The 15,548-nt window shown below is 38.8% G+C and overlaps 1 protein-coding gene across 1 annotated transcript in view; it reads left to right on the forward strand.

Moving 5' to 3' along the window:
- Positions 1–624: 624 nt before the first annotated feature.
- LOC306853399 (fibroblast growth factor receptor-like 1) overlaps positions 625–15,548 on the forward strand; it is a 40,925-nt gene continuing 26,001 nt past the window's right edge. Inside the window, exons 1-2 of the mRNA XM_079390769.1 lie at positions 625–814; positions 996–1,085. Of these exons, the coding sequence (XP_079246895.1) occupies positions 1,013–1,085 (73 nt within the window). The 5' untranslated portion in view covers positions 625–814; positions 996–1,012. The remainder of the gene's footprint in view (positions 815–995; positions 1,086–15,548) is intronic.

Raw genomic sequence — 15,548 nt, forward strand, 5'->3', positions numbered from 1 at the left:
GCTTGAGAGATGGATGTGTAGGGTTAAGATTGAACAAGTAGGGAAAGAGGGTAAGAAAGTAAATAAATATTTACTTAGTAAATAATTAATAAATAACACACAACATGGTTTACCTTTAAATAAATATCAATAATCAGTTAAGTTGGATTTGCATTAAAGGTAAATGTTTTACTGGGAAAACGAGACTAAGACTAGGCCATCAGACACTGCAAGTTGTTTTTTTAACTGATTTGCTGAGAGAAAAAAAAAGTATTTAATATGAAATCTAACTAAAAGTCATTAATTGGATCAAACCCATGAACGGTTGCTACTTGGTTGCAGGTGGTTATAGTATAATAGTGTAATCGAACAAAAAAAATATTTATTTTGTTTGTACTACTTAGAAAGAAAGAAAGAAAGAAACAAAGAAACAAAGAAAGAAAGAATGCATACTTCACCCTATCGAAAATGTTTTGTAGTTGTTGTTTTTTCTCTAATGGTTATGGATTGCCCTACACAGGTGTAGCAGAGTAGTGTTGGCATCTGTGCGCATACAGGAGGCGCTCATGTTTAATTCCTGCCGGTCTCCAGCTGTTGGCTTGGGGGATTCACAGCTGTAGATCTTCAGCTCTCTCCACGGTCAGGGATGCTGACGGGTCATGTCAAGAGAAGAGGCGAGTGGAACCTAAGTACTCCTGAACTTTTCTTCTCTTGGACAGTATAGCTACTAAAAATCTGAATCAGGGTTTTAAAAGAAGACCTTGCTGCTCAAGAGTTCCATCCTTCTATTAGAAACTGATTAACTCATAGTATTAAAATCGCTTTCGGCGGACATGTAAGTACTCAGTACTCTAACACTACTTTCATCGGGCTATATTTACACCATATTTACTTTGCAAACGAACGCCTTAACGCGACGCGACTAACGAGCTGCCGATGTGTTTTAGTTTGTCGCGTCGCAGTTTAGAGGCTGTAGAGTAAAACTCCATCCTTATGATTCTCACGGTTTCTTTTAGTGACGGGTCATCATAAAATGTTTCCAGAGAGAGGAAGCTTGACTTTTCTCACTGGGGTTTTGATCGTGGCGTTATCATGTGAAGCGAGAGGTGAGTCATGTTGTCTATCAGTCTTTTATTCATTCATTAGGACATAATTAGAGGCCATTTCCAAAAAAGAAATAGTGGTCTAATGCTGATTTTATTATTCTTGGCTCACAAATAACGTATTTCAGTGTAACATTTAGTAGATCATTATTGTACGATTCACTTTAGCCTCTTCTCTAAACTAAGAAATACAAGTTTCCAAAAGTGTTCAAATATTATCACAAATACATCAATAAAAGCACATCATTTTTCAGTGTTTTACACAGGGTTTTTGAAAAAAAGTGTTTGTAATTTGCCCTGTAAAAACTAGTACTAGCCTATAACTGAGTTTAATTACAATAATTGAAATGTTTTGTTTTAATACACTTAAGCAATAATCAGTAGTGATAAATTCAATGCAATTTTCTTTTTTGACATCTTTGAAGTTAAAACTGACAATAAAATTGTGTAGAAATTATTATTTAACAAGTATCAATATTAGTTATTGCTATATCTGATTAAATTAAAGATGTTATTATAGCATAAAAAAAATTACAGTGCTATTGAAACCATTTTAGTTTGCTATAAGGTTGAGACATTAAAAAGGGACTTTTGCTGCCTAATTTGTTTATTGACTACTTTAAGCACATCAGGGAACGTGGCGACCGTGTTTACTGACACAGCAGACTTACTGCAGACACATATAGTCATTCTTTTGAAGTCTCACATATATATCTGCACTGCGGTGTCTCAAACCAAACAAGAGGACCCTGTTCCTTGAACTGTAACAGAAGTTTAGAGGTACATAATTCAGTGTTCCATGCCAAGTTGAAACAAAATTTACATAAATCAAAGTCTAACTATTGACACCTACTGTGCTGGAGATTGTGTATCGGAGAGTTGAGTCAGAAAGGTGTGGACCTTCTCCACATGTGCCATCACCCTGCTGGGAGCCCAAAGGACATTTACTGCCTCTCAGAGGAAATAAATGAATGTTTTTGAAAGAAAAAGCCATTTCTGTGTGTTGTGCAATATCTTAGTTCATCTTGTAGTATTGTTGATTAAAATTCCTTGAAAATTTATGCTTTGACTCATACTGGGATGCCAGACCTGTTTATCTTTTATGGTAACTTAGCCATTTATGGTCTCATTTATGTCACTATTATCTGAAACAACATTATTTGGTCTGGCATAATAAATCTGGATGAGTTAACTGTGGTATTTACTCTGTTAAATGTGATTATGCGCCCATAAGAATGCCAGGTTAACCCACAGGTCAGAGCATGACCTCTACTAAGTAAACAATCCATTGTCTTCTGTTTATTGGTCCATTTGTTTACTCTATCCCTCATTGTGTGCAATGAGCTCTTCTTGAGGGGGTGGGGGGTGGCTTCTCAATCTGTGTTGTCCTTGGATTGCTCTTCCTTTTCCCCTATCGACAGAGCTGGGTAGATTACTTACAAATTGTAATCCCTTACTGATTCCAGATTACATGACAAAAATTGTAGTCAGTAACGTAATCTGTTACATTACACATTATAGGTAATATAATCTGATTACTTTTAGATTACTTTTGATTTAACTCGTTTATCACATTGATGTAAATAGCATTATCTTGTATCATAATGGGAAGTCGTGGCCTAATGGTTAGAGAGCTGGACTTGTAATCCAAAGGTTGCGGGTTCGAGTCTCAGGCCGGCAGGGATTGTAGGTGGGGGGAGTGAATGTCAGTGCTCTCTCCACCCTCAATACCACGACTGAGGTGCCCTTGAGCAAGGCACCGAACCCCCAACTGCTCCCCGGGCGCCGCAGCATAAATGGCTGCCCACTGCTCCGGGTGTATGTTCACGGTGTGTGTGTGTGTTCACTGCTGTGTGTGTGCACTATGGATGGGTTAAATGCAGAGCACGAATTCCGAGTATGGGTCACCATACTTGGCTGAATGTCACTTCACTAATGATATAAAAAAATGCAAAGTGTAAGAAAAACATTCATTGTAATTTACCACATGAAGTGCATTAAACATTATATTACATCAAGGTTTCCCAAACCTTGGGGGTTCATAAAGGAACTGCAGGGGGGTTGTGAGTTTAATGAAATACTGCCAATTAATTAAATCATATTTTTTTTTAAATAAAAATTAATCCTTTTAAAACAAACTCCCTTTCGAGGAAAGTCTCTTCACTCAGCGGCCATATATGCAACGCCTCCGGGCAGCTCGTACAAGACCTACACTACATTGCCAAAAGTATTGGGTCACCCCCTTCTAATGAACATGTTTGACTACTTTAGTAATTTCTATGAGTACAAATCTTAATGTTTAAGCATATAATGATATTCTAGGGAATCGCGAGCTTCTAATTTTATAGCAAGAGTTTGGACAGGACCCTTTTCTATTCTAACATGACAATGCCTCTGTGTATAAGGCACGGTTCAAAAAGACATGATTGATTGAGTCAGTGTGGAAGAACTTGACTGGTCTGCAGAAAGCCAAGTCCTAATCCCAGCTGAACACCTCTGATGTGACTTTAAATGCAGACTTTGAGCCAAAAACTCATCACCAAACACCAATTCAGTTACTACCCAGCTCTGCCTATCAGCCATTCTTGGAATTCTGAGTCCCAGTTTTCCCACTATCTGTGTGTTAAAAGTAGGGAATAAAGGAAACGGGAGTGAGATAAATGGCGTTTGAGTAAACTGGCTTTGTAGTGGTAGCTTAATGAGGTGTATGTTGGTGAATTTGCTAAAACGGGGGCATTCTTCAAGCTGTAATATTCAATAAACAATTAGTAAATGTTTCAGGAAACCCTTTGTGTTTTAATAGATTTTGTCAGACACAACTGCACTTGGTTCATTTAAGAGGGTTCATTGTTGGGTGAAGTGACTATTATGTTATGGAGAAACACGATACAGAGCTTAAGGCAAGACAGTTAGATGTGTTTCCAATGACACTTTGGCACTGTCTGTTAAGATCATTACTGTGTGACAAACACTTGTTCCCTAGAATTCTGGAAGAGCAGAGAAATGACTCCATTGTAGAGAGAAAGGGGGGAAAAGCAGCTTGAGCAGAGCAGGTCTTTCCTGATTATATTTATATTTCAATACTACTTTTTGCCAGTACCTGCTTTACTTGTGATAAGTTAGAAATTAAGCAGGTGTATATGTACTTTCAAGATCATGATATTCAGTAAAATCTGGAGATCATATTTAGAAATAAAACCTTAAAGAAGCACAACCTAAGCATATTCATATAGCACAAGTTTGCATAGGATAAAGTGCAAAAGTTAAGAAGCAGTGGAATTTTGCCACTGATCACACTGTGGATGTCGCTGAATATATTCATTGAATGGTCAATTAATCATGTCTTATCATTTATTTCAACTACTGTAAGTAATGACATTTTTTGTTTTTGTAAAATCTTTATTTAGGCTATTTTATTTTATTCATGTAGATTATCAGTATGCATTAATGGTGTGGCTGTTTAGTGATTCATTCTGCTGGTTACCTCGCTTCGACAAGTTGTCGACAACTTTCTAAGTGAATCATTGCCCTGCTAGATCAACTAGTTTATTCAAACACAGTTATTCATTCAAGAATGAAACAAGAGACTTCATGAATGAGTCACTGAATCGTCCGTTCAGCCAGTTCGTTTAAAAATGTGAATTATTCAGTAAAGAAAACAACAAAACTGTGTGTTGATCAGTGTTGCTACTTGCAACAGTTCGGTTGTGGCTTTGTTTGGAATAATTTTCATTGGTGGAGCCACTGTATCCAAAATGTAAGTTACTCAACATTAACTTCTTGTTTATAAAAACAATGTCACACAGGTGTTATCTCTGTTACTCAAATAACTAAACGGCTGCTAGTTGTAACATGGCATTTTCAAATTAGTAATAACTAGGGCTTGAGATTTACTCTTTTTGCTCACCAGCCACTGTGGCTAGTGGTTTCCCAAAATGCCACTCAAAATTTTCACTGACCTCAATTTTGTTGAAATTACATTTCATATGAATAAAGTTGACTTATGCATACTAAAATTTACTTTTTGCAGGTTTCCAGGTCATTTTTTACCTAGGTAAAGGGCTGTTTTTTCCTAACCTTATTAAATGTATGCATCATCTTTAATATAAAATTCTTACATTTTTGTGTTTTAAGTCAGTTATTTAATATATAAATATGACTTGTTGAGAGGAAAATGCAATCATAGGTCACTTTTACGTATGAAAGTAAACCACTTAACGGTGGAAGTACGTGATTGTCTTAAAGAGTGAGTCATTGAGTCATTCATTCAAATGATTCGTCCAGATGGCTAGTTCATTTAAGAATGAAGCAAGTACCTGTAATTACCAAGTAATTACTTCCTGACCACAAAAAGAGTATGTTCAAGGCTATGTATTATAAATGTGTGTAGTATGATTGTAATTTAGATGTACTACATTCACCATGTTGTCATTGTCTAGTGACTTACCACCATCAGTTGCGTCACATTATTGCAATTCATAAATCCTCTCCCATGGCCTCATGGGATAGTATCCATCGAATGCACACATCAGAAGTAGTAGATCATGGGGGATCACGTGACCCTTCGACGGCGATGCAGGCTTGAGTCTTTCGCTCTGCTCACTTTGCCATATTTTGCATGATCCTGTCAGAAAAATTTTAACCACTCTGCATTGGACCTGTCATGAGTGCTAAGGCAGACAAAGGGGATCGGAAAAGAGAGATTGAGCAATCGCCAATGAAGAAAAAATTCAGAGATTCCGCCATCTCCAGAGAAGACCTCGACGATGCTATTGCTAGCCGCATCGAACTAGCATTTAAGGAGCAGCAAAACATGTTGAATTCGGTTGTGAATTTGGCAGTAAGAGAGGCGATGGACTCTGTGCTGATTCCAGCATTACGCGAACTGCGTGAAGACATACAAGCGACCAACATGTCTGTTAAAGAGCTAAGAGAGGAGTTTGAGACCATAACTACCGCGGCGAAGCAGACACGTGACCGCGTAGATTCTGTTCAAGCAGCTGCACGTGAGGATAGGAGGACAGTCACGGGTTTAAGAAATCAGCTGGAGCGACTCACCGAGAAGGTGACGGATATGGAGGACAGGTGCAGGAGGAACAACGTACGACTGGTGGGGCTGCCAGAGGGGGCTGAGGGATCCGACGCGGCTGGTTTCCTCAGAGTTAATATTTCTAAGTGGATTCCTTCCTTGAAGGGCCGTGACATTGAGATCGACCGGGCACATCACGTGTATGACGGAGGGAGGGGCTCTGATCGGCCGCACACTCTCATCTTCCGTGTACTGAGATGGCATGACAGATCAGATATCCTGAAGGGTGCTCGAAAGGCTTATCCGGTGAAATGCGCACAGAACAATGTCACACTGCTATTTTTTCCCGACTTTAGTCCAGCTACAGTGATCAGGAGAAAGGCATTTGGTCCGGTTTTGAAGAAGATGACAGCGCTTGGTCTCCAGCCCTTCCTCATCTATCCGGCCATAATCAAGCTACGGCACAAGGGGGAACAGAAAAGCTTCGATTCCCCTCAGAAAGCGGAGGATTTTATTAGCTCCCTGTCCCAGCAGAAGACGTATGCCGCGGCTCTGCGCGGGGGAACGGCAGTCGCAGTTTCTCCAGCCCGGCGGGAGGAGCTTGATGGTCGGGATGAACATGGTCCCAGCTGCTCAGGAGCTGATGATGGCAGAATGGACATGGACGCTGACTAAACTTGGTTTTTGCTTTTTTTCTTCTCTCCCCTCTACTACTGAGATATTGTTCCTATATATCCGGTACAACGATCTCATTGCTGGCAAGAGTTATAATTATATGTGGGCAGTTTTGCAATGTTTCGGCTTCGGTGAACACTTCATTTCTATGATTAAGACATTATACCACTCACCTGCAGCATCAGTCATAACTGGTAATGTTATTTCCCCCCCATTCCCTTTACAGCGGGGAACGAGGCAGGGCTGTCCGCTTTCCCCCTTATTGTTTTGTCTATCTCTTGAACCCTTAGCACAAGCCATCAGGAAGTCTGAAGTATCGATTAAGATTCATGATCATAATCATAGTATTTCGTTATATGCTGATGATATTATTCTATATTTAGACCACTCCCCCTCCAGGTTACTTTAAGGAGATCAACTCCATAATTACGAAATTTATCTGGAATGATAAATGCCCCAGAATTAAACTTACCACATTACAACATCCTAATAGTGCAGGAGGACTGGCTGTACCAAATTTTGAACGGTATTATTGGTCGTTCCAGCTTAAGGCTCTTCATACTTGGGTTGATCCTCAATCTACAGTTTCTTGGAGAGTGATTGAAGCTGACAAGGTTAAACCAAATAGACTCCAAGATATTTTATTTACTGGCACAGGGAAAAAAGGGGATAATTATCAATTTGGTCCGGTTGTGGCCAACTCTATTAAAATCTGGAAAACGGTTGAACGTCGGATAGGAGGACCCTTCAAATTTTGTAATAGTACACCTTTATGGCACAATTTTAATTTTGTATGCGGAAATCGGCCATTTGTCCAACCCTCTTGGTCTTCTTTAGGTGTAAACACGTGCAGTGATATATATGATAACCAGGGCCTATGTTCATTTCAGACGTTAAGAACCAAATTTTGTCTTCCAGCATCTGCATATTTTGTCTTTCTTCAATTACGTTCCGCTCTCAAAGTGTATGGCGTTCCTTGGTCTTCTCCCGTTTCCTCTCATCCTATGCGGGACTGGATTGCGCCATCTGCTTCCTTAATATATAATAAGATTCTCGATTGCATTATAAAACCTCTTTCTATTAAAACTATTTGGAATAGGGAATTATCTGACCTTAATTTATCTGTCGACTGGGAGAGGGTGTGGTCTAATCTCAGTTTAACATCTAAAAATCTGGCGCATCGTCTTATTCACTTCAAAATCATTCATAGAGCATACATAACTCCTTACAAAAGATTCAAAATGCAACTACAATCAAATTTCAACTGCCATATATGTAATACTATATCATCAGGTACTTTTCTGCATATGTTTTGGGAATGTCCTATCACTATTAGTCTATGGACACATGTAAACCTGGTTTTATCATCCTTACTGCAAATTGATTGGTCAGTTAACCCAAGTTTGTGTCTTCTTAATGATGATTCTGGTCTTTGTATAAGTTCGATGCAAAAAGAGAATGTTGTTTGCTGGCTTTACAGCTGCGAAGAAGACAATAATACAGAACTGGTTTACACCGCATATGTGTGGGAAAACATATTGGATCCATAGCCTCCTACAAATAGTGTCTTGTGAATGTACAACAGCACGAATCAATGGAGCCAAGCCTTCTACCATTGATGCTTGGCAGTGCTTTCTCTTTGAAATACGTGACTGTATGGAGGAGTGACTTCTGTGGGTTTCTTTTTTTCTGTCCTTCCTTTTCTCCCTCCTTTTGACTGGACTTTGAGATGTTGAGTATATGTCTGTTGTTTTATATTATTATTTTATTTTATTTTTTATATATATATTGTTTTTTTATGTTGTGTTATGTATGAAAAATTAAAAATGTTGATAACAAAAAAAAAAGAAGTAGTAGATCATCCAGGTTTTTTTTTTTTTGCCTCAAAGATGCGCAACTGTTCTGCTGTGATCTTTGTTTGGAACTATTTTCGTTAACCAAATCGAGCAAAAACGGTCAACATAAATACCATTCCACGCTGAGCGCGATGCGAATAAGCGAGGCGAATCACCCGCAAATGTTGCTTTCGCACCGAGCTAATTTGCTAATTAGCAACGTCTAACTTCTAACTTCTGCTAATTCACGCCTGCACGCTAGGTGGCGCTGACCAACAATGTATTTTTCCTCAGATATGTATCCGCGTATATGAATTTAGCATTTAAATTATGATAAACAAAGTTTGGTTCTACACCAGAAACACAAGCTATCTATAATGCTTACAAGAATAGGCTACATCCTAAAATATAATTAGAAGTACAATTAGCATCAAGCTACACTTGAAAATGTATTTAATTTATTAATGTATTTGCTTACCCACTTTAAACCATCATCGAGTGCTTGTAATGACTTCCGATTGTGATTTATAGTTGATTTTGATTCTATAATAAGCAGACACATGCACTCTTTGTATGTTTAATAACGCTACACTGCTAATATTAATCATAAACATTCTTTTATTGCAAAAAAAAAATACCATGAGCTGCATACAAAACACATACAAAAAATATATCGTCATAATCATGTCTATTTGCATTCATATTTCATGTGTAGAAAAATGTTTCACTCTATTTTTTTTAATACGGAAGATCTAGAGAGTGAACTCATAACACTCGTGCACGTGGAAGAAAATGGACTGTGCTCAACAGATCACATGATTCACTGGAGAATTATTAGAAATTATATTCTGTATGAAGAACATGTGAGAATAAATCTGATCTCAAATACCAACGATAACAAGAACTCAGCATCCACTCTCTTATCCGGGATACTCTTCTTCTTTGTTTGTTTACACTAGTTTTCGAAACCTCACCACCATTCTCACCCTTTCGTGCAACAGCAGCTGCTCCGGTCACGTGATCCTAGCTCAACTCTGATTGGACGGCCCGTGTTTTTGCTTTGCGAAAAAGATTCGTCGGACTGGACAAAAAAAAAACATTTGCTTTTTCGGTACGCGAATGTGTTCGCGGTCTGTGTGGAAGCACCCATAGGAAGCTGTTGTTTTATTCCAGTGCGTCATCACGTGCTAAATTCGTTTCACTTTTTCGCGCTCAGTGTGGAAAGGCCTTAAGTCACTTAATATTTACTACTCATTTGAACTCTTGCATAAAATCAATGTTACATTTGCAATCAACCTGCCAAAGTGGCTAATGGGAGTGACCGTGTACCGTTACATGCCACTGCTAAAATCCATCCACATTTGGCGGGTGTTAATGTCAGCATATTTGGATGTAGCAACTGCAGACCATGAATCAATGATGTAAGGCACACAAGAGTGTTTTTTGGGAAGCTGTTTGGTTGTTCCTTACTTGTTCACATACTTGTTTGTCTTTTTTTAACAGCATCTTGGTTGAGCTGTCCTAAAAAAGCCTGTTGAATAGCAGTTTAATTTAATAATTATTAGATTATATTCCTTTGTATAATTTATAGGTTTATATAATGTAATCGATAGCTTTGACCAGAATTCTGTTATTCTGATTTTTCTGGTGTTATCCAACTAAAATGTGAAAATGCTTATATTTACATAGAATATTTCAAGAATCTGATCTGGGATAAATGTACACTAGTGTAGGCTACTTGCTTTAATCTCAATACCTCATTGGTTTCTATGAGTATGGACAGCTCAGATTGGCATGACACTCCTCCAGCAATCCTTACACACACAAACACAGCAGTCAGCTCAGAAAAGTGTGAACACAGCGGTTTGAGAAATGCTCTTGCATCCCTGTTCTCTCGTGTGGTCAGATATTTCCTGTTTCTCACTAATGTTCCTGCTGGTGGAAAGAAGCTGACTGCTTTCTCCCAAGAAAATGTTCGGGTTCCTGTGGCATGGCGCCTGGCTGTTATAAGCAGCGCAGGTTGACATTTGTCTCTTTTTTTTGATGTTTATACTTATCTGGCAGATGATTTCTGCTGCAGAGCGTATACTTGAAGTTGAAGTGAAACAAACCATATCCATGCTAATAAATATAGCTCTACTGGTCGTAGAGTTCAACGAAAGACAGAAATGTGTATCCAACAGTCGTGGAAGTTACCAGCTGTTTAGAGTGGCACATGTATCAAAGGCCTGGATTGTGTTCTGTAAAGAGGTCAGATACAGTAAAACGTGGTATATTTGCAGCCACAGGAACATCAGGAAAGGGGTTTCTTTTTCTCTCCTCTCAGATATTTAAATCAGTTCCAGACTCTGGGGTTGTAAGCAGGAGATGTTGGCCCTCATGCCCCATTTACCTCAATGATCTACCTTTTAAAGTAGAAATAGCTTTGATAAGAACAGGCTTCAGTTATGCAGCTCTCCCTTCAGCTGGTCTCTCAGCAGGTGTCAGGATCTCTGGGTTTATTAGACAGATAATGCAGCTCTGCAGGCGGGCCCTGCTTATCAAACAAATGATAATGGAGCAGCTGTGTTGGAGCCATGCTGTGTCTGTGATCTGCCTCTGCAGGACAACAGTAATGCAGGCGTCAGTCTCTGGCTGCTTTGGCCATGTTACAGAGAAGCCAAATGCAATGGCAAAGCATAGGCTACTTCATATACTTTACTTTGAATAATTAGTTAGCCTGTGCTTTAGTTTAATACAGAATACTAATGGTTGTAAGTCACAAAGTTCTACACATGCTGTGCCACTTATGTGTTTATTAAATATTTAGTCAATTAACTATAAACTACAAATATAAATAAAGGCCCGTTCACACCAAAGAAAATAATGATAAAGTTACAAAAGTCATTCTAATTCTGTGAGAATAGGGATGGATGTTCACTCTACCTTCATGTTGTTCCAAACCTGCATCATTATACTTTCAAAAGGAGAAATTTTAGCAGAATATGAATGATGAACTCTGAAGAAATGACAACAAGCACCATAAAACTAGTCAATGTAACTCGTGTGCTATATTCCAAGTCTTCTGAAGCCATAACATATTTGTTTGAGGAGAACTCATTTAAATTTAAAGAGACCAAATTAAAATCTTGTAAACCAAACATCATTTTAATATCATACTTATGGGTCTTGTAACCAGTCTTTGTCTGACAAACATAAACGTGCATATGCAAATTGCATAAATAAGGCCAGCTGTCCATGTTGTTTCTCTTGGGTCTACTTAAAAACTGTAAATGGCTATAAAAGACGTAGAATATAGACTACTGCTACTTTTATTATTATTTATTTATTTATTGTCTTTTCTAAAGAGCTTGATAGTCTCTGGTTACCAATCACTTTTATTGTGTTAAAAAGAGCAGTGTTTTTTATTTACATAACTTTCATGCTTGGCTAAAATCAATTTAAATCAATCCTGCAATCTATGCAAATCCAGTGGGGATTAGTGATTAAATATTTAAAATAGTAAGCTATGCAAACATTCATTGTGTTTGATTTAACCATTAGGGGTTTTTTGGGCCCTGGAGATGTTTTGACATGCCCTGATATTTGTGGTTATTTCAGTTACTTATAACATTTTAATAGCTAACATCTGATGCATCTCTGTAAATTAGCACGTCTTTGATGTAGTTCTTTTATAAGGCCTTCTTACAGATTCTCTATAGAATATTTATTCAAATAACTTTACTTGCATATTACTATAAGCACATTTATGCAGTTTCAATGAGCCACACTTAGAATTGAGTTGTACATGTTCCTGTGTTAGAGAAATGATGTACTTGGCACAGAGTTGAAAATGCCTAAGGATACAAACAGCTGTAACCAGAGCTGCTCTTATCTGCCTGTCTGTCTGTGTGCGCTGGAGACAGAGTTATTGTCTGCCTGTCTGTCTGTCTGAAAGAGCTGCTAACTATATCAGTTTAATGCGGCACACTTATGAAGAAAACTGTAAATTATATATCTGGAAATGTCATTATTTAGTTCTTTTGAGAGGAACATTATGTTACATGTGTTTACATGCATGTGTACATGTGTTTTCAATTTGACCCAGTTTTAGAGATAAATAAGATGTTGATTGAGGTGATTTCACTATTAACACGTTTTTCTGCTAAGGTTTGTCTTGCCACAGGAAGTCAGCATTGTTTAGTGTACCTATGTTGCAGTTGAGTTTTCAAAAGTGGATTATTTGGCAAATACCTCTGTCTGCGTGTGTACGTGCACACACATGCACATGTGCGTGTGTTCCTTGGCATTGTAAATGCTGAGCAAGTTAACCAGCACATTTCAATCGGGAAATAGTCCAGTTGTTAAATTTGAACATGATGTTCATAACATCAGGTCCTGCAGTGAGTCCAAACACACACGCACACACTAGAACATTAATGTCAGGACAGCATGAACCCAGTCTGGCAAAAACTGATGTTGTATTTTACCCCGTATTTTTTAAATGCAGATGAAAACCAGAACCATTAGTCCATTAGTCTCCTCTGAAGTCTGAGGGCTTTTCTTTGTAGTTCGTGATCTATGTTAAACGTGCGCTCACATCACAAAAGCCGTCGGTTTTGTGGGTGAAAAGTCAGTTTACGTAAACAAAACAGCTAATGAGCAGCATTTGTCCGTGCTGTATTGCGTCGACGCGGCCCTTTGAGTGTCGGTATTTATGGAGGAGGTATTAAAACACAAAGGAAGCGCGCCAAGCCTTTGAACGTTTTTTTAATAATCTGAGTTTAGTTAAAAAGTTTCAGCGCTCGAATAGTTCTGGGAGTTCAACTATGTTTCATCCCCTTCTTGTCTATGTGCCTGTGAAATACCGAGCTGGAGTGTTTGCACAGGTGGGAGAGGGCAACTCGTTTTGAATGAGAGATTGAGTGCTGCCATCCCACCTTTGTTCTCCCCATTACCGTGGACTGAGCTTGTCGGAGCAGTGTCCTCGTGCAAGACCAGGCCGATGCGTTCGTCATGTGCAATTTGCTGTGTATGGGCGGTTCACTGTTTCGATACAGGAGGCTTCTTGGGAATTTCTTTATCCCCTGTTTAAAAGAAGGATTATCTTGTGTTTTACAGGATTACAAATGTCCAACACAACAAGGATCAACCTTAGCTGCGAGAGATGCACCTCACTGTCGCAAAGCGAATCCAAGATCCCATGTTGTGAGCTCTAGCATTCCTGGAATTTAAAACTTTGACAGAAGGGCCTGTTAGCTGTTTTTAATGTTCTCTCACACTTACTGCTACTCGGGTGCACTTTTTCTAGGTTCATTGCAATAGGTCAAAGGTTAGGATGGGAAAAGCACCGAGAGCAGGAATATAAACAAAGATCAGTTGCCTCAAGTTTGTTTCAGCATCTGGGAAATAAAAGAGAAGATAAAACTTTCCGTGTTCTTAGTGTAACATAGGGTCAGATGTGATTAATAACATGAGCTCGGCAAATGCGTTGTGTGCAGTCTTGTCTTTTCGCGAACAGCTGTGTCTGCTCTGGCACGCGATTCTGTCAGTGTCATTGCAACAGCAGTAGCTAACGCTGCAAGGCATAACTTAATATGTAAACACTGCTGAGAAAGAAAGAAAGGAGAGAAAGCAATAGAGAAAAAAAGAAGCAGCAAAAAGAGAGCCAAATCAGGATAAGAGACCTTGCGTGTGATGGCTGTCGGCTGGGATTTTTGACACAAAGGCCGAGCTTAATAAGCAGGTGCTCATTACGGTGCTGGAGACCAGGTTACTCAACATTACTCCTGAAACCCTGCAGAGCTGTGGGTCTATTTACGAGGGCGGGTTTGGCACGCCGCAGTGCCCTTCCCTGTGGTCCAAATTGCTGGTGGTCCATTTGAGGAGGAAACAAATAGGGAATGCTGTCCTACACTGAAGAAATTGGAGATGATGTCCTGCATTGGGTTTCTGAGGTTGTTGGATCACAACCTCACTTTGGGGAGTCTGAAGTACTGAATAATAAAGCAGATAACCATCATAATTTCAACCAGTGTGAGCAAGATAAATCTCAGATCAGCTTTGTATCCATAATGAATCATACTGTATAATTACAGCCCACAATGAAACACCAGTCATGCTTGAATAGGGCCTTTTCTACTGAATATATACGGTAGCAATCTATGGTTTGAAACCACTGGCAATAATCTAACATCTGCAGATTGGAGCAGCATGGCAGCTCTATGACTGACAGGGACACTTTAGGTGCATTTGCAGTCATGGATGCTGCTTCTCTTCTCCAGCTCTCAAAATATCTCTGTCAGGGTGAGGGTTTGGCGAGCTTGATGAGGCTGGACAGTCTTGAACCAGATTCCCCAGCTGGCAGTTTAAATGTCAGGGGTTCATCTGAGATCCTTGGCATCAGCCCCTTTCTAGCAAATGGACTTAACAAGGTTATTATCGTATACTAAAGTAAACTAAACTAAACCAGTCCTATTATTATATTATAAAAGCAATAAATTAAATGTACAGTAAAATAAATGAATTAACTGCTTGAAATATTAAGCAGCACAACTGTTTTCAACATTATTAAAGCAAAAAAAAAAATGCAAATCAGCATATTATGGGGTGGTGATGGCGCAGTGGATAAGACACATGCCTTTGGTGTGAGAGACCCGGGTTCGAATCCACTGTGAGACACCAATGTGTCCCTGAGCAAGACACTTAACCCCTAGTTGCTCCAGAGGCGTGCGACCTCTGACATATATAGCAATTGTAAGTCGCTTTGGATAAAAGCGTCAGCTAAATGAATAAATGTAAATGTAAAATATATTAGAGTGATTTCTGAAAGATCATGTGACACTGATGCTGAAAATTCAGCTTTGGATCACAAGTATAAATTACACTTTAAAATATATTAAAATACAAAGCCGTTATTGTAAATTGGAATAATATTTCACAGTTTTT

Source organism: Barbus barbus (genome assembly GCF_936440315.1).
Source record: "Barbus barbus genome assembly, chromosome: 33".
Lineage (NCBI taxonomy): Eukaryota > Metazoa > Chordata > Actinopteri > Cypriniformes > Cyprinidae > Barbus > Barbus barbus.